At 38.7% G+C, this 19,659-nt stretch overlaps 1 protein-coding gene across 1 annotated transcript in view; it reads right to left on the bottom strand.

The window, feature by feature from the left end:
- The window catches only part of LOC150083325 (basigin-like), a 218,123-nt gene that overhangs the window by 5,377 nt on the left and 193,087 nt on the right, over positions 1–19,659 (bottom strand). Inside the window, exon 11 of the mRNA XM_090377977.1 lies at positions 13,683–13,818. Within this exon, the coding sequence (XP_090234103.1) occupies positions 13,683–13,818 (136 nt within the window). The remainder of the gene's footprint in view (positions 1–13,682; positions 13,819–19,659) is intronic.

The raw sequence follows: 19,659 nt of genomic DNA, 5'->3' as shown, positions 1-19,659 counted from the left end.
TAACCACACGTGACTGTCCGATGTGTTACCTTTGGCTGGTTGTTCGACCGCTGTTGAGCCAGTCACAGAAGACTTGTGACATCACAGAATGGGAGCTATTAAGCATGTTGGCTGTTGTTGAGATACTGGCACCTGCATGTCTTCCTCCTACAATCATTCCATATTCAATGTCAGAAAGATCTTAGCACTGATCCATTTTTTCCTTGCATCATGATTGCAAGGAAAAAATGGATTGCCACATGTTCGAATTACCATCTTATATCAGCTGTACCTGACTTGGAGCCCTCACCAGCTTCACAGTCCAGTCCATTCCTACAAAAAAGGCGTTGCTAATGCAAAACTAACTGTTTGTGTGTGTAATACACATTTTATGGATGCAAAAGAAAAATCTTTCTACAACGGGTGCTTAAACGAACAGATAGTGTTTTATTTAAAATACAATACTATTCTTATTTAAAGACGAGATGCTTAACTAATGTACTTAGATCCCACTTTGCATTGTCTAAATATTGTAAAACTAATTCAATTTGTAACTTCAGCTGGGTCTCTTTAGTTGAAGAAACATTACCAGATGTTGTTTAGGGTTTATTAAAACCATAAAAATTATCTTTCTAATACCATTCACATTTAGTATTTTGCTTCTTCATCCACAATTTCTGGCATATAAAATTCCTGATTAATACTTTTGTATTTTGTTGTTTGAAACATTATTATTTTTATTTTTTATTTTAATAATACTGTACCAGTATAATTGAGGAGGTGTCAGCAGATATAATGGCATCTTCTGATTTTAGTGAATACATATGAAAGACTTTGCATGGACTTTGGTCATGGAGCCTTGTCAATGATATATAGGAATTTTGCTAGCAGGGACAGGGAGGTGATTATCCCATTATACAAGGCAATGGTCAGCCACACCTAGAGTACTATGTACAGGTCTGGAGGCCTCATTTTAGGAAGGATGTAGAGTTGCTAGTACAAGTACAAAGAAGGGCAACAAGATTGGTAAAGGGAACAAAGGGGTGCTCTTACCAAGAAAGGCTTAAGTTCTGCAAATTGCAGCACCTGGAGAGTAGGCACCTACAAGGTGATCTGATTGAGGTGTATAAGGCCTTGAATGGGTTGAGCAAGCTGAATGCTGATGGGATTCTTCCTCTTGCTCAGATTAAGAACCTGAGAGGGCACAGTTTCAAATTGAGGAAAGAGAGTTGTAGAATAGATGTGTGGAAATTTTCCTTTAGCCAGCACCCAGTTGATTGGTGGTTGATTCCACAACAAAAGACTTCCATCTTTTGTTGTGGAAGATGATAGCCTAAATAAATTTATGGCTCAGCTGGACTGGCATTTGGAACAAATGGAGGGGTGAAATGGGAGGGTTTTTTTTTTTTTTTTTTGGCTGATGCTGCATAAGCTTGCTTTCTTGTATTGTATGCATCTCTGCTAATTCACCTGCACTTTCACCTTTACATTTTGTTCTCTATTTTTCAAACTGATATATCACTGACACCAAACGTAGTATTAATTACTTTTCAAGTGGGTTTCTAGACTATATCATGCACCTTGGAGTGAATTTTTTCAAGGAAAGAAACTGAAAAACTATATATGTAATGCTTTTGAATATTAATATTTATTTCTGTTTTGACTTTACAGCCAAACAGAGCATGATTATTGTAAACAAAAATTTAAAAAAAAGGAAAAAAAATTGTAAAAAAATAAAAATTGACATTACTTATTTATTTATTTTTTCTTTGCAGTAATTCCTCTTTGTTCATTCATATATTAGGTCATTCAGTTTTATCAGCTTCTGGCTCTGAATTTCATGCAATTTCTTCAATTTTGACTTGTTATAAACTATTTGCCTTACTGTTTAAAATAAAATTTGCATCTCTTTAATATCTTTATCAGTTTTCCAATTACTGGCTATTGAAATCTCGCTATTCTTTTTCAGGCACCCTGTACAATAACATAAACTTGCTAGTGTAATACATATTATTGGTGCATGATCTGTGAATAGACAAGTATTACTATTGCATTTAGTATTTATTAGTTTAGTGTAGTATTCTCAGTATAACTGAATATAAAATGAAATCATGTTTCAGACTAGAGCAGCAAAGCAAAGGACTCAAACTAGTGGGAGTGTTGTGGCTTGGGGAAGAACTAATGGAGACAGTTCTCCAAGGAATCACAACCTGACAAAAAGTGCCACTTATTCGATGTTGGCAAACCCAGATAAAGGAACCACTAGGTGGCAGTGATCACAGTGTGCTGAAGTGGGATTTACTCAAAGAGGTAACTACCATCAGGGGTAAAGGGAAGGGTTTTTGCTTTCGTAAAGGCGGCTACGATGGACTGAGACAGTATTTAAATTCTATACAGTGGGACCAACTGATGATGTTACTAACAGCAAATTCAAAATGGGAAGCATTCAAAGAACTTACCTTGGAAGCTACTAGGCTTTACATACCAACTAAGAAATATTGTTCAAAGTTTTGGCCTAAATGGATGTCAGATGAACTAATGAGACATATGGCAGAGAAGAAAAATGCATGGGATACATATAAATTAATGGGCGACATGGAAGTCTATGATAGATATAAGCTGGTCTGTAACCAAGTTACAAAGGAGATTAGGCAGGCAAAGGCAGATTATGAGAAATCCTTGGCAAAGGATGCAAAGAAAAACAGAAAAGAGTTCTTTACCTATGCAAACTCTAGAAGGAAAGGGATGAATCAGATTGGTCCACTGGATATTGATGGTTCAACAGTTGAGGATCCTGCTCAGGTGGCTAACAAACTAAACAAGTATTTTGCATTTACATTCACACATGAGGAGTTATTCAGGAAGGGGAATGCCAGAGGTGAAGTAAACTCTGGCAGTGAGCTAGATTATTTTGTAACAACTGAGAGGAAAGTGGAGAAGAAACTGTTGAGGATAAACATAAAAAAGGCACCCAGGGTGGATGGGATCTATCCAGTTATATTAAAGGAGGCAGCAAAGGAAGTAAGCAAACCCTTAGCCATAATTATGAGAGCTTCTTCGGACTCAGGGGAGGTACCCATAGACTGGAGATGTGCAAATGTGACCCCAATTCACAAAGGAGGATTTCACAAAGGCTGACACAAGTAATTATAGACCTGTGAGTTTAACTTCTGTTCCAGGAAAATTAATGGAGGCACTGGTTAAAGAAGCACTGCAGGATCATCAAGACAAGACTTCAGTTATAGCTTGCACACAGCATGGTTTTGTTAAGGGAAAGTCTTGCCTGACCAATTTGATTGGATACTATGATGCAGTCAACTGGATGCAGGGAATAACTTTGATATTATATACAGTAAAGCCCCGCTAATCGCGGTCGCTGATTTAATATAAAATGAAACCTAAAAAAAATGTGAATTTTAAAGAGCGCCGTGACTAAAATTGGGCCGTGGCAAAAATTATCTTTTCCGGTCAAAACAGCGCTCAGTGGGTGGGGGGAGAGGGATGACAAAATCGCGAGCGTGGATGTTTCTCGCTAATCCTTGTTCAATATGTGTTATGTACTTGTCATGGAAGGTTTCGTCGTTTGCTTTTAATTTTTATGCTTATAAATTGAATAAATTTATCAATTTAGAAATTGATATGCTTACAAAAGTGATAAATCTACTGTTTTGCAGTGTAAAACAGACTTTTTCGAGTGTGTTAACGGAAGAAAGTGACTTTATTGTGGACAAGTTCTTTTCTAACCCCTGCAAAAATATGGCTACGAATAACAAGAGAAATTTGAAAAGATCAAAGGTGATGACATTAACGAATAAAACTGAGTTATTAGACAAAATTTCTAATGGTGAAAGTGTCCCCTCAGTGGCAAAACATTATAAAATCAATGAGTCAACGGTACGATCAATCAAAAAATCGGAAGAAAAAACCGCCGTAGTGTCCGTGAAAACGCGCTAATTGCTTCAAAAATTTGCTCTGTAACTCGTGATGTTAAATTTGAAAAAATGGAAAAGGCTTTAAATCTGTGGATAGAAAACCGAACTCAAAATAAAATTCCGTTAAGTTCACTCATCATTCGTGAAAAGGCAAAACTCCTTTATCAACACTTTAGCAAAACATGTGATAGCACTGACGGGATAAGTTTTTTAGTGAGCAAAGGCGCTGGTTTGAAAGATTTGTTTGAAATTTCTAATAAATATTATATTTAATATTAAATTGTTTCTTATTTTCATTTCGATGCCTTATGCTTGCATTTCACTATGTACTGTCCATGTACATAGTCATATTATAAAGGTACATATAATATATACATTGACAAAATTTTAGACTAGTTTTTCTTATATATTTCATACTTTGGAACGGAACCCCTTTATTACTATGGAAGCCATAACTCAGTATTCGCGGCATTTCTCAGGAACGTAACCCCCGCGACTAGCGGGGGGTTTACTGTATTTGGATCTTAGAAAGGCTTTTGATACTGTTGCACATGGAAGACTGCTGCACAAATTGGAGCAGTGTGGCATTGGAGGCAAATTGCTGTTATGGATAAAGGGGTGGTTGAGGGGGAGAAGACAGAGAGTAGTAATCAATGGACACTGCTCATCGTGGACTAATGTTATTAATGGAGTCCCTCAGGGTTCAGTGTTTTGTCCATTATTGTTTTCTGTATTTATAAATGATATTGATGATGGTATATCAAGCTTAATGTCCAAGTTTTCAGACGATACGAAGGTTGGCAGGGTTGTTAAGGACACTACTAACACTATGCTACTGCAACAGGATCTGGAAAGGTTAAGCAGATGGGCTGAGAGGTGGCAAATGAAGTTTAACATTGACAAATGTAAAGTACTACATATGGGAAACAGCAACCCCAGAGCAACGTATCAACTCTGTGCTACTACACTGACAGTGGTAGAGAATGAAAAGGACCTGGGGGTAATTGTGTAGGCATATATGAAGTTCTCTGAGCAGTGCAGAGTGGCTGCAAGAGTAGCTCATGGTGTCTTGTCAATGATATACAGGAATTTTTCTAGCAGGGATAAGGAGGTGATTATTCCCTTGTATAAGGCAATGGTCAGGCCACACCTTGAGTACTGTATACAGGTCTGGAGGCCTCATTTCAAGAAGGATGTAGAGCTGCTGGAATAAGTACAGAGAAGGGCAACAAGATTAGTGAATGGAACAAAGGGTTACTCTTACGTAGAAAGGCTTAAGTTTTGCAAATTACAGTGTCTGGACACTAGGCACCGGCGAGGTGATCTGATAGAGTGTATAAAGCTTTGAATGGTTCGAGCATGCTCAATGCTGATGGGATTCTTCCTCTTGCTCAGAATAATCACCTGAGAGGGCATAAATTCAAATTGAGGAAAGACAGATGTAGGATAGATGTGCGAAAATTTGCCTTTAGCCAGCGGGTAGTTGGTTGGTGGAACAGACTTCCAACCGTTGTTGTGGAAGTTGATAGCCTAAATAAATTTAAGGCTCAGCTGGACAGGTATTTCAAACGAACAGAGGGGTGAAATGGGAGTGGTTTTTTTTTTTTTTTTTTTTTTTGGCTGATGCTGCATAAGCTTGCTTTCTAGCATCATATACCTCTACTAATGCTAATACTAAACCTATCAGGAATGGTGCACAATACAGCAGAGGGGAAATTTTTGTGTGGGTTCAGTGCAAAGAATGTGGATAAATTAGATGAGAAATCAGTATTCTCATGGGCATTTAAGACAGCCTGAAGGGGATTCCTTTGAGGGTGGATGCCCGCAAAGGAATTAAATTAAAAGCCCATCAAACTCTCAGCTGCCTGCCTCAGTGCCAGGGCTTATACTTGCACATCAGGTAACACAGTGGCAATCCCCAAGGCACAATCCCCTAGAGACTCTGCAAGGCTCATGGAGGTAGAATTTTTCTCAGCATAGTCTGTATTTGTTAACAGAAGAGACTGTTTTTACAGGGATGGGATAAACTTAAATAGATGGGGGTGAAAGAATATTAGCTGATGCAATGGGGTTACTGTTAGGTGTTTTGGATAACTGATAGCTTGGGGGAGAGATTCACAGACTAACAGAAACTAGAGCCACAAGCCTAGTTGAAATAATTCTTGCATTGCTTCCACTGGAACATGCAACAGCTTGGAAAGTAAGGTGTTGGGGATTTCAAGCCCAGCTGTGAGTCCTTACAGATCAAGCAAATACATGAGCTGTGTTAGGATAACTAAGAGGAAGAAGAGGTGCACGCATACTTGCATGTACACCAATGCTAGGATTATAGTAAATAAATTTGACATGCTGGTCGAGTCATGAAAAGCAAAAAGCAGACATTGTGGGGATAAAAATAAAAGTGACATGGTGTCACCCAGATATAAGGGATGCAGAATTTGAATACGAGTAAAATGTTTATAGAAAGAACGGACAAGACAGGATGGGGAATGGCTATGATCTGGTTGACGTGGCTGACAAGTGCAATACTGAGTCAGTTTGGTGTGAAATGACTGTGATGAGTATAACAAACAACTAGCTAGTAAATCAGAATATCTCATAATGGGGGATTTTTACTTTCCTGACATTGACTAGAACTTATGGGTTTCACTCACAGAGTAGCAATACTTATGTGGATTTACTGGATGACTTTTTTCTACAGTAGTACGTCTATGTTAGAGAACAAACAAGAGAGAGAGCAATACTCTTAAACTGATTATTACCATTCTTCATGTAATCAGAATCTTCAGATAAAAGACCCACTAGGTGGCAGTGATCACAGTGTGGGATATACTTAAAGATGTAACCACCATAAAGGATAAAGGGGAAGGCTTTTGCTTTTGTGAAAGTGACTACACTCGTCTCAGACAGTTTTTATATTCTATACAGTGGGACAAACACTGATGACGTTACTAATAGCAAATTCGTGGGTAGTATTCAGAGATATAATCATAGAAGCTATTGAAATTTTCATACTTACAAAGAATTATTGTTCAAGGCTTATACCTGAACTATTGAAACTCTGGCAGAGAAAAAAGAAAAAAAATACATGGGACGAATATAAATTATCAGGTGATAAAGATGGCAGACATAAACTAGTCTATAATCAAGTCACAAAGGAGGTCAGGCAAGCTAAGGTGGATTATGAGAAAGCTTTGGCGACAGGTGCAAAGAAAAACAGCATAGACTTGTTTACTTATGTAATTGCTAGAAGAGAGGGAATGAATCACATTCATCCACTTTATATCAATAGTTTAACTGTTGATGATCCTGCTTGGGCTGCTGACAAACTGAGAAGGTATTCTGCATCTACATTCCCACATTAGAAAATTTTTACAGTTGGGAAGGCTGGAAATATGTCAAACTGTATTAATTAATTTTATATTCATTTGCTGGAGAGTGTCATTAGGAAATGTTCTATGTATCATATTGAGGTACATTTCTCTTATTCTTCTACAAATATTGAAATACAAAGTAGAACATATTAAGCATCGTAGCTCTGTTTAAACTAATCGTAAAAATGGTGCTTAAATAGTATCTGTTTAACACAGTCTCTTTTCAACAAATGTGTGTGTGGAAAACCAGCTGCCCTCCAAATGTTCACTTTCTTGAGAAAGTTTAAGTGTCACTGTGGAGCTTATTAAAAATCTGACTTTAAATGTAACATGCAACAGTTTTAGGCTTCAAACATGAACATGTCAATACATTCAACTTATACTTTCCTGTAAAAACTTTTTGAAGAATAAATCTACGTATACAGTTGATTTATTCTTGTTATTTATGAAAAATACAAAAAGGATATATATATATATATATATATATATATATATATATATATATATACAGGGTGCAGAGAAACTCTACCGACAAACTTGAACAGGTGATAGATGGTACCAAAAGAAACATTTTTTGTCAAGTAAACATAGTTCGTAATTGAGGCGTTATAGCAGCAGAAGCTATTAAAGGGTTGTAAAAATCAGAAGAACACATTTAGTAATTTAATGTCATTTAATGTATACAAATCATTTGCTGTTGCAAACAAAATAGAAAAAACAATTCATAAGAAGTGCTTGAACTGGTGACTGTGACGTTCAAAACATTCATAACTCACATGACGTTCATAACTCACACCAATGCATCACTGAATGTTGTAGGCGTTGGAAGTTCCTAGGATTGTCATGTATCTCTGCACTTGCTGCAACAATTTGTGCTATAAGTTCCTCCACTGTGTCAACTGGCGTTTCATACACAAGAGTCTTCATGTATCCCCAAAAGAATAAGTCCAAACAAGTCAGATCAGGTGACCTTACTGGCCAGGCTACAGGTCCACCTCGACCAATCCATCTGCCTGGAAAGGTTGTATGTAAGTGTGCACATACACGTCTGTCAAAATGTGGTGGTGCGCCATCATGTTGGCACTAATGACATTAAGAGTAGGAGACCGGCGGAATTACTTGACAAGTACAGGTCACTGATGAAAAAAAGCCGTGAATTAGGGTTGAAATTGAAAGTGTCTGCAATTCTGCCCAGACACGATAGGAGGGAGTATATGATGAGAGCCCTGTCAATCAATTCGGCCCTGGAAAGATTGTGCAGGGCTCAAGGGGTAGAATTTTTTTCAGCCTGGTCTGTACTTGTTAACAGGAGAGACTGCTTCTACAGGGATGGGATACACTTAAATAGAAAGGGTGCAAGAATGTTTGCTGATGCTATCGAGGCAATGTTAGGTGGGTCGGAAAACTGCTAGATTGGGGGGATACAAGGACTAATAGATTAACAGTAGCCACTGGTAGAGGTGAAAGTGATTCTTGCACTGCTTCTATTGGAATGAGCCGCAGCCTGGAAAATAAGATGCAAGGTATTTCAGAGACTGCTGGGAATCATTGGGGTACAAGTAAACACATGGGTTGTGTTAGGGTAGCTAAGAAAAAGAACAGGTGCATGTATACTTGGGTGTACACCAATGCTAGGAGTTTAGTAAATAAATTTGATGAATTTGAGGTATTGCTCAAAACATCAAAGGCAGATATTGTGGGGATTTCAGAGACGTGGTGTCACACAGATATAAGAAATGCAGAACTGGAATTTGGGGAGTACAATGTCTACAGAAAGGATAGACAGGATAGGAAGGGAGGAGGGGTTATGCTATTAGTTAAAAAACACATAAAATCCAAGGAAGTGAAGCCAGTCGACATCGCTGGACAGTGCAGTGTCGAGTCAGTTTGGTGTGACATAAGCATTGGGAGATCAAAATTGAGAGTAGGAGTGTGCTATAGGCCTAATGACTCTGATGAGTATAATAAGAAACTGTTCGGAGAAATAGAGTGGGCCAGTAAATCAGAGAGTCTTATAATGGGGGATTTTAATTTCCCAGATATTGACTGGAATTTGGGGGCTGGTCACTCACACAGTAGCAAGGCTTTTGTGGATTTATTGGATGATTGTTTTCTACATCAGCATGTTCGGGAGGCAACTAGAGGGAGTAATACTCTTGATTTGATTATCAGTAGTGATTCTTCATGCATTAAGAATCTGCAGATAAATGAACCACTTGGTGGCAGTAATCACAGTGTGCTGAAGTGGGAGTTATTCAAAGAGGTAACTACCATTAGGGGTAAAGGGAAGGGGTATTGCTTTCGTAAAGGCGACTACAATGGACTGAGACAGTATTTAAATTCTATACAGTGGGATCAACTGATGATATTGCCAACAGCAAATTCAAAATGGGAAGCATTCAAAGAACTTATCGTGGAAGCTACTAGGCTTTACATACCAACTAAGAAATATTGTTCAAGGTTTAGGCCTAAATGGTTGTCAGATGAACTAATGAGGCATATGGCAGAGAAGAAAAATGCATGGGATACATACAAATTAACACGTGACACGGACGCCTATGATAGATACAAGTTGATCTGTAACCAAGTTACAAAGGAGGTTAGGCAGGCGAAGGCAGATTACGAGAGATCCTTGGCAAGGGATGCGAAGAAAAACAGCAAAGAGTTCTTTACTTATGTAAACTCTAGAAGGAAGGGGATGAATCAGATTGGTCCACTTGAGATCGATGGGTCAACTGTTGATGACCCTGCTCGGGTAGCTAACAAACTAAATGAATATTTTGCATCGACATTCACACATGAGGAGTTATTCAGCGAGGGGAATGCCAGAGGTGTATTCAACTCTAGCAGTAAGCTAGAGAATCTTGTAATAACTGAGAGCAAAGTGGAGGAGAAATTGTTGAAGATGAACACAAGAAAGGCACCTGGGGTGGATGGGATCTATCCAGTTATATTAAAGGAGGCAGCAAAGGAGGTAAGCAAACCCTTAGCCATAATTATGAGAGCTTCCTTGGACTCAGGGGAGGTACCCATTGACTGGAGATGTGCAAATGTGACCCCAATTCACAAAGGGGGATCAAAGGCTGACACAAGTAATTATAGACCTGTGAGTTTAACTTCTGTTCCCGGAAAATTAATGGAGGCACTGGTGAAAGAAGCACTGCAGGATCATCTAGACAAGACTTCAGTTATAGCTAGGACACAGCATGGTTTTGTTAAGGGGAAGTCTTGCCTGACCAATTTGATTGGATACTATGATGCAGTCACAAAAGAACTGGATGCAGGGAATAACTTTGATATTATATACTTGGATCTTAGAAAGGCTTTTGATACTGTTGCACATGGAAGACTGCTGCACAAATTGGAGCAGTGTGGCATTGGAGGCAAGTTGCTGCTATGGATAAAGGGGTGGTTGAGGGGGAGAAGACAGAGAGTGGTAATCAATGGACACTGCTCATCGTGGACTAATGTTATTAGTGGAGTCCCTCAGGGTTCAGTATTGGGGCCTTTATTGTTTTCTGTATTTATAAATGATATTGATGATGGTATATCAGGCTTAATGTCCAAGTTTGCAGACGATACGAAGGTTGGCAGGGTTGTCAAGGACACTACTGACACTATGCTGCTGCAACAGGATTTGGAAAGGTTGAGCAGATGGGCTTCGAGGTGGCAAATGAAGTTTAACATTGACAAATGTAAAGTACTACATATGGGAAACAGCAACCCCAGAGCAACGTATCAACTCTGTGGTACTACACTGACAGTGGTAGAGAATGAAAGGGACCTGGGGGTGGTGGTGCAGGCAGATATGAAGTTCTCTGAGCAGTGCAGACGAGCTGCAAGAGTAGCTCATGGTGTATTGTCAATGATATATAGGAATTTTTCTAGCAGGGATAAGGAGGTGATTATTCCCTTGTATAAGGCAATGGTCAGGCCACACCTAGAGTACTGTATACAGGCCTGGAGGCCTCATTTCAGGAAGGATGTAGAGCTGCTGGAACGAGTACAGAGAAGGGCAACTAGATTGGTGAATGGGACAAAGGGGTTCTCTTACGAAGAAAGGCTTAAGTTTTGCAAATTACAGTGTCTGGAAACTAGGCACCAGCGGGGTGATCTGATAGAGGTGTACAAAGCCTTGAATGGTTTGAGCATGCTCAATGCTGATGGGATTCTTCCTCTAGCTCAGAAAAATCACCTGAGAGGGCATAAATTCAAATTGAGGAAAGACAGATGTAGGATAGATGTGCGGAAATTTGCCTTTAGCCAGCGGGTGGTTGGTGGGTGGAACAGACTTCCATCCCTTGTCGTGGAAGTTGATAGCCTAAATAAGTTTAAGGCTCAGCTGGACAGGTATTTCGAACGAACAGAGGGGTGAAGTGGAAGTGGTTATTTTTATTTATTTATGTTACTTTTTTTTTTTTTTTTTTGGCTGATGCTGCATAAGCTTGCTTTCTTGCATCAAATGCCTCTGCTAATGCTAATGTTGGAACCATATTTGTGCTTGGACAATCAGAGGAACATCCTCCAACAACTCTGGAAGTGTGTGCTCTAGAAAACGCAAATAGAGTCGTCCATCTAAATGTGCAGGCAACATGTATGGTCCAACTAAAATGTTTCCCACAATTCCAGCCCGTACACTGACACTAAACCTGTGTTGGTATCCACGTTCAACCACTGCATGGGGATTATTCTCTGCCCACACGACTGTTGCGGTTGTTGAACAATCCCTCTTGGGTGAAACATGCCTCATCAATGTAAAGCACATTATTGGCAAAATCAGACTGCACGTTGGTTTCCTGTAAAAACCAGTGGAAGAACTCGACACAGTGGGCAACGTCAGCAGGTTCTAGCGCATGCACTTTCTGGCATCGGAAAGGATGTAGTCCGGCTTCGTGCACCACATCCCACACCAAACGATGCTGCACATCCAATCGGTGTGCAACGGCAAATGATTTGCATGCATTAAACAATAAATTACTGAATGTGCTCTTCTGATTTTTACAACCCTTTAATAGCTTCTGCTGCCATAACGACTCATTTACGACCTGTGTTTACTTGACAAAAAATGTTTCGTTTGGTACCCTATATCACCTGTTCAAGTTTGTTGGTAGAGTTTCTCTGCACTCTGTGTATATATATATATATCCTAATCATCAAATATCGTATGAACAGATACCAATATAAATAATTAATACAGCTAGACCATCTGAAATGTGGATATCCAAAAATCAGAACTTTTTAAGATTTGGTCCTCCTACTCCACCCATGAGTAGTACCACTGGATGGTAATAGCACTGCTCATCTCTTCATATGATTATACATAAGTTAAAGTTAAATAAATTTAACTAACTTAGTGCTTCTAAAAATTCATTCAGGTGCTTTCTTCTCCAATATACATTTAATATATGATTGAGCATATCCTACAACCCATACAGGCAGACTTCTGTCTGCCATAAGCAAATGATATAATCTTATGAATTTACAACAGAAAGTTTACTGACCATCGTACATAAAATGTCCTACATTAGTAAGTGCATAGAGGAGAAAGAAACTACAATTACAAAATTTATTTATAAAGCCAGAACAGTATTATATGAGAGTAAGAAAGATTTTTATTTCTAAATAAATAAAAACACTGCATTCACTTGGGTCCATTCTCAAGCAGCTGTTTGACTCCCAATGGCTTTTTGAAGTTGAAGAGCTACTTTTAAGTAAATAAAATTTCATTACTCTATATTTTAATATTGTATTTAAGGCTGTGATAAGCTACAGGAACTTAACTGGAGAGATTTGAGTTGAGGCAAACAGAGAATGTTCGGTACCCTTCTCCACTGGCAGCTGGTCGTCTCATTTTTTGCCAATTTCTGTACATGACCAACTTTTATTACTATATTCAGGATATTCTGTCACCAAAATATCGGTACGAGGAGCTTATAATATGAAAAATGAGCAATGTAACTGTCATACAATAAATTATAATCAACAAACGTTTTTTTTTTTTTTTAAATCAAAGCGATTACTGATTCTTATTTTCAAATTTAAACCAAAGGCAATAAAAAAACAAATACAAATAAAGTAATATAGGTAATAAAAAAAAATTAATGACACATATTGCTAAACTGACAAAGTTGCATTCTACTAAGCAAGCTATTGATGAAAATTTCTGTACATGGATTTTGACATTTAATTTGACAATAACCAGGTCCAGGGTTGGATACTGGTTTTTGGATGGTCTATTTTGTATTATTTCCCTTAGTAATATTTTTAAATTTACATGATAACATCCATCTATTCAAATTAATTTTTCTCTTCTCCTACTGCAGCAAAATTAAATCAAAAGCATGCTGCATGCACAAAGCATTATCATTATTGAGGAAATATTTTACAGATAACTTACTTTTCAGTATTATGGTCAGTATCAGATTCATCAAAATCAGGTTTTACTCGTTTCTTTTCATAAATAAATATTACAGAACACAGGACTGCTACTTCTGCACAAATACCTAAAAATGGCCATAAAGCAGCAAGTTTATCTGCAACAAAGAGAACAACCAAAGTTATATAAATGCTATAATATGAAATATTGCTAAAATAAACATGATGATAGGCTATTTGAGTAAGAACACAAAAATAACTTGTAATTAAAATATAATTACTCCTGCTTTTAGCATACATATCAGAAATTTTTAGGTTATAATATCACTTTTTTTCCCCCTAAAGCTTTAAAATGTATGGCTAAGTTTACATATACAAGATGGTTATAAAGTCTATCATTTTGGATATACATATATATATAGTTAAAGTCTATCATTTTGGATATACATATATATATAGTTAAAGTCTATCATTTTGGCTACCTGCAGGTGACATACTCTGAATCACCCAGAGTTGAAATTTGCAACAGACTGTCTAGGATCAAGGGGAAATAACAGGCACGTGAGGAAAAAAAAAAAAAAAAACTTGTTCCAAAAATTCACATTGGTGTAACTGATGATGCACAAATTGCATGAATATCTATAGAAAATTTCTATAGATATGTAAAATAAATCTCATAATATGACTAGGGACGTACACGTCTCCTATCATAAAAGCAGGTGCAACTAAAGTAGAAAGGAGAGTCAGTAAAGTACTGCAAATGAATAGTGTGTGGCTGAGCTTTCAAAAAAAAGTTTAATAAGAGGTCCCCTTCTCAAAATATGGAAATTCAAAGAAATGGATACTTTGTCTGTATCTCCTAGCCCAAGAAGGCAGCCCAAATGTGGCAGCTGTTATTTGATAAAATTGCTGTTGCTGTGGCTGATGGTGCTACACAAAATGCATACTCATAGATTAATATCAGAGCAGTGTCATGACAATTAGATATTCCATAGGCAACAATTTCTTCTAAACTGGTTTCCTTACAAGATCCATCACTGCATGTGAACTCTTCATGATTCCACACAATGCACAACTTCACTCCATGTTTCTATCACAACGTCCACCTAAGATGTATGTGGATGACATGTGGCACTGAAACATGAGACTTATTTGTGGCTAAGCAGTGGTAGAAATACCCATAACTCACGTAAGTGGATCAGTACCTCCACATGATATTGACATATATACAAAGGGTACTAGGAAAGTTTTGCAATACAGCTTTGTTTATTTAATTTTTTCAAAGTAATTTCCTCTACATTCAATACACCTCTCCATCCTCCGAAACCAATCTTTAAACCAGTTCTGCCAAGTTTCACTAGGGAGTAAAGCACACTCGTTGTCCCAAGCCCGTAGAAGGTCCTCATCACTGGAAAACCGCCTCCCTTTTAGCTTCATTTTCACATGCGGGAACAGTGCAAAGTCGCAGGGAGCAAGGTCTGGACTGTAGGGTGGGTGCTCGAGAAGTTTCAGTCCTGTCGTGGTCAAATATTCGGTGCAGGCTTTGGCGCCGTGACCTGCAGCATTATCGTGATGGAGGTACCAGGTGTCCATTCTTGACTTTGGCCGCAGGTTCTTCATAGATCCAATGACTTTAGGCAGGCATTGTTCAGTATACCACTTAGCTGTGACTGTCTTCTGCGTGTCCAAAACGACACGTTCCACAATTCCACTCGATTTGAAAAATACAGCTATCATTTTCTTCTTTACAGATCGGGATTTTCTGACAATTACGGGTGTGTCGTCATCATCAAAGACCCAAACTTTGTTTTGAGCCTTGGTCGGCAGATCGTAATAGTACAGCCAAGTCTCGTCACCTGTCACGATGTTGTTCACATACCGAGATTGTCCCTTATCAAACTTTTTAAACATCTCCCGGCACCAAGTCACACGTCGTGTCATCTGCTCTTCAGTCAGTTGATTCGGCACCCAGAGAGAACAAAGTTTCTTCACGTGCAAATGATCTTGCAGAATCGAACGAATTGCTGGTGCATTTAGGCCCAAAGTATCCTCTATCTGTTGGTAGGTCACTCGCCTGTTTTCGTCAAGCATTTTCCTCACAGCAGTAACGTTTTCCTCCGTAACTGACGTTCGTGGCCTTCCTGGCCTCTCAGAATCCTCCAGAGTGAAATTTCCCCTTTGGAATTCTCTATACCACCTGAATATCGTTGTACAATGTGGACAATCATCATCTAGTGCAAGAGTCATTTCTTCTAAGCACTGGTCTATGGTTAAACCACGCACGAAATTATACCGCAAAACTGTCCTTATCTCATTTCGTGACCACGATGCCATCGCAAGCACTTTACACTCTCACTACTAATGAATAACTGAGCCCATCGACTTGGCGCGGCGGCTACTATGCACGTATGAACATGTTTCAACATGCAGCAACAAGCATCTTCCTGTGATTCATTGTTGCGTCATATTGCAAAACTTTCCTAGTACCCTTTGTACAGGGTATATCAGAAGCCTGGACCTATGAGTCGAGGCTTCTGATATACCCTGTATATATGTCAGACTCCAATGCTTAATTTTAGCACGATATTTGTAATTTACCAATTAATTCTTGACACCCTATGTAAATTCAGTTAGTGCACCTGTGGAGATAAACCCAGGTTCTCAACCTCAGTGACCTTCAAACTTCAGAGCAGCGAGTTTCTAAAATGTGTGTGGGATTTGTGGTATACCCCAGATTGACCTTTATATCAAGCATGTAAAAATACTACAAAATAAGATAATATATATTTTATAGGGCTTATTGATCAGAAATCCCTCCCCTCCACCAAATTTCAACTTTTGAAATAAGAAGCAGAACATGTGCAACAACTACGTTCAGTTCTTGGATTCCTTGTTTAATCCTGTCACAGGTGCAATATGGCCAGTGCAGCTTAAAAAAAAAAAAAAAAAAAACACTCATGCTTATCTTGACTCTGCAGGGTAGAAAACTGTCTTCTACCCTGCAGTCGAGTAAAAATAGCTCCATGTGCCCACTTTATGTTACATTACAGTTTAAAAGGTTTCTCCTACAATAAAGTTTTATTATAGCACCCTCCCTTATATATCTTGCTCTTTTCTTCTGGTCACATAATCAGTCCTACAAAGTGCTATGCATCTTTTAACATCTATAGTCCTTCCATTTAAACCACTTTCCCACTTACATTGCTGTCTTTAAGGTTGCAAGAAAGAATAAATCCAGATATAACCTCCTTCCTCTTGAGTTTTGTTTCCATGAAAGGGATGACAGAGACCAAAGCCTGCCAATCATTTCCAGTGGAGGTAACATTTGTTTATCTCATATTTAACTCAAGCTTTGAAGGCAGAAAGGATGCACTTCACAACTCAGTGTTCCCCACCCTCCATCCATCCATTTACTGATGCAATCACACTTTTTTTTTTTTTGTTAATTCAACATTTTTCATTCACTTTCTTTCTTTGTTGATACTGTAATTTATCTTTTGTGTGAAATTTACCGATGCTATGTGTTCAGTATGCCATCAGTAAATTTCATTAATGACGGCATTCTTATTATGACTTTTCTCCTTATGGGACTTTTACAATCTCGTGAAAGGTAGTGGTATCAAGTGTATGGAGTGATTGATTGTGTCCGGTTACTACTATTATTATTATTATTATTATTATTACTGATGGTCGAGGAACTCTTTGGCTATCCTATACTGGTTCAGGTTTGTGGCTTTCTGAAGTTCCATTTAAGTATTCTCTGGGATGCTTAATGTTGCTGTGCTCTTTGCCACCATGCCAGTGGTTGACATAGTGATGTATTGGTCATTACTTGTTCCATATGCCACATTTCTTTGACTTCCTGATTTTTTATTTGTAGGTTTTTTTTTTTTCTGGAGGATGCCGGTGTTGGGCACCACTATATTGATCAAGAAGGTTGCCATTTCCTTCTTGTTGATGAGGGTTGTTATTATTATTATTATTATTATTATTATTATTATTATTATTATTATTATTATAAAACTTTTTTATAGGATTTTTTCCACCCTGTGACAGGTACTGGTACCAAGTGCATGCTGTGGTTGGTTGTGTCTGGTTACTAGTATTATTATTACTGTTGGTTGAGGAATTCTCTGACTGTTCTACAGGTGTTCAGGATTGTAACTTTCTGGAGTTCCATGTAAGTGCTCTCTGGGAGGCCTACTGCTGGGTACTTATGGAGATTCTGTGGCACCATGCCAGTGATTGACATGGTAATCGGGATGGTAATTACTTGTTCAACATGCCACACTTCTTTGACTTCTTGTCATAGCTGTGTGTACCTACTGATCATTTCCTTGTAGGTTTTCTGGAGGTTGCTGCTATTGGGCCCTGCTATGTTAATCAGATAGGTAGCACTTCCTTCTTGTCAATGAGGATTATGTCTGGTCTGTTGTGCAGGATTGTCTTATCTGTTATTATTGGCATTGTCCCAGTATAGTTTGTAGCAGGGGTTTCTAGTACAGCCTGGAGTTATCAACATTATTATTATTATTACTTCCTGACAAGGGGGAAGGGTTTCCACCCAGTGATGGGTACTGGTACCAAGTGCACAGGGTGGTTGTTATGTCCAGTTGTTATTACTGTAGGTCAAGGAACTCTGACTATCCTAGAGGTGTTCAGGATTTTGACTTTCTGGAGTTCCTTTTAAGTGTTCTCTGGAAAACCTATTGCTGCTAGGCACTTGTGTACAGTTTTTGGCACCATACTGGTAGTTAACACAAAGATCGAAATGGTCGTTGCTTGTTGTATATGCCACATCTCTTAGGTCTCCTGTCTTAGGTGTGTGTGTGTACTTCCTTGATCTTTTCCTTGTGGATTATCTGGAGGTTGCCAGCATTGGGCACCATTATGACAATCAGCTAGGTAGCCTTTTCCTTCTTGTCGACAATGGTTATGTCTGGTCTGTTGTGCAGGATTGTCTTGTTTGTTATGATGACACAGTCCTAGTACAGCTCGTGAGTTGGGGTCTCTAATATGGTCTGGAGTTCGTAGTTGTAATACAATATACTTTCTATGATCAACTGTTATTTCCTCACTAGCTTCTGATGTATTATCCTGGCTACCTGGTCATGTCTACGAGAGTACTCTGTCTAGGTGATCACCTTGCATCCTGCGGTGATGTGTTGGATTGTTTCCGAGGAAAAGTGGCATCACTGACATGTGTCATCTGCCACTCCTGGCTCCTTTGCAATGTATTTTCTATAGTTCTTTGTGTTGACTACTTTGTCTTGGATGGTGAGCATGAATCCTTCAGTTTCCAGGAAGAGCATCCCTCTTGTGAGCCATGCATGAGAAGCCATTTAATCTATGTGGCCCTGAAGGAGGTCACTGTAGTGTCTACCATGGAGTGTCTTCTTTACCCATCTTTCTAGCTTCATTTGCCCTGTCTTTGCGGGAGGGGACTCCTTGCTTAGGTTGAGTGAGATATGCCACTTGTCTATTTTCCTTATGGCCTGGTAGAGTGCTGCTGTGTTTTTCTGTAAATAATCCTTCAGGTTCGCTATTGCTTTCTTCTGTTGCTCAACGAGGTTTATCAGGCCCCTTCCTCCTTTCTGAGCTATTGTCAGTCTCTCCGCAGCTGACTTTGGGTGATGTTGCCGGCTCTTGGTCATCATTGTCCTTGTATTTCACACAATATCCTCCATCTTGGTGTTAGTCCAATCTATGATCCTGAAGGAGTATTTTAGCACTGGGGCTGCATAGGTGTTTATGGCTTTAACTGTGTTCTCTCCATTCAGTTTTGAATCTTTGATGGTATTTTTTGGTTAGGCAGGCTTTGATCTCCTGTTGCGCTAGCTGCTGAGCTTGCATCATCCTCAGGTATTTGTAGGTCTCTACCCTGTCAATGCTTTGATCTCTTTACCAGTCTGCAGCTGGTAGTTTCGGCCAACTAATTTCCCTTTATGCAATCAGTGGATCTTGCATTTGTCTAGTCCAAATTCAATCCTGATATCACT

The sequence above is a fragment of the Mastigoproctus giganteus genome, chromosome 7 (genome assembly GCF_048544385.1).
Source record: "Mastigoproctus giganteus isolate SK-2022 chromosome 7, ASM4854438v1, whole genome shotgun sequence".
NCBI lineage: Eukaryota > Metazoa > Arthropoda > Arachnida > Uropygi > Thelyphonidae > Mastigoproctus > Mastigoproctus giganteus.
Note: the sequence above shows the minus strand (reverse complement) of the source record. Positions and strands in the feature narration are given on the sequence as shown.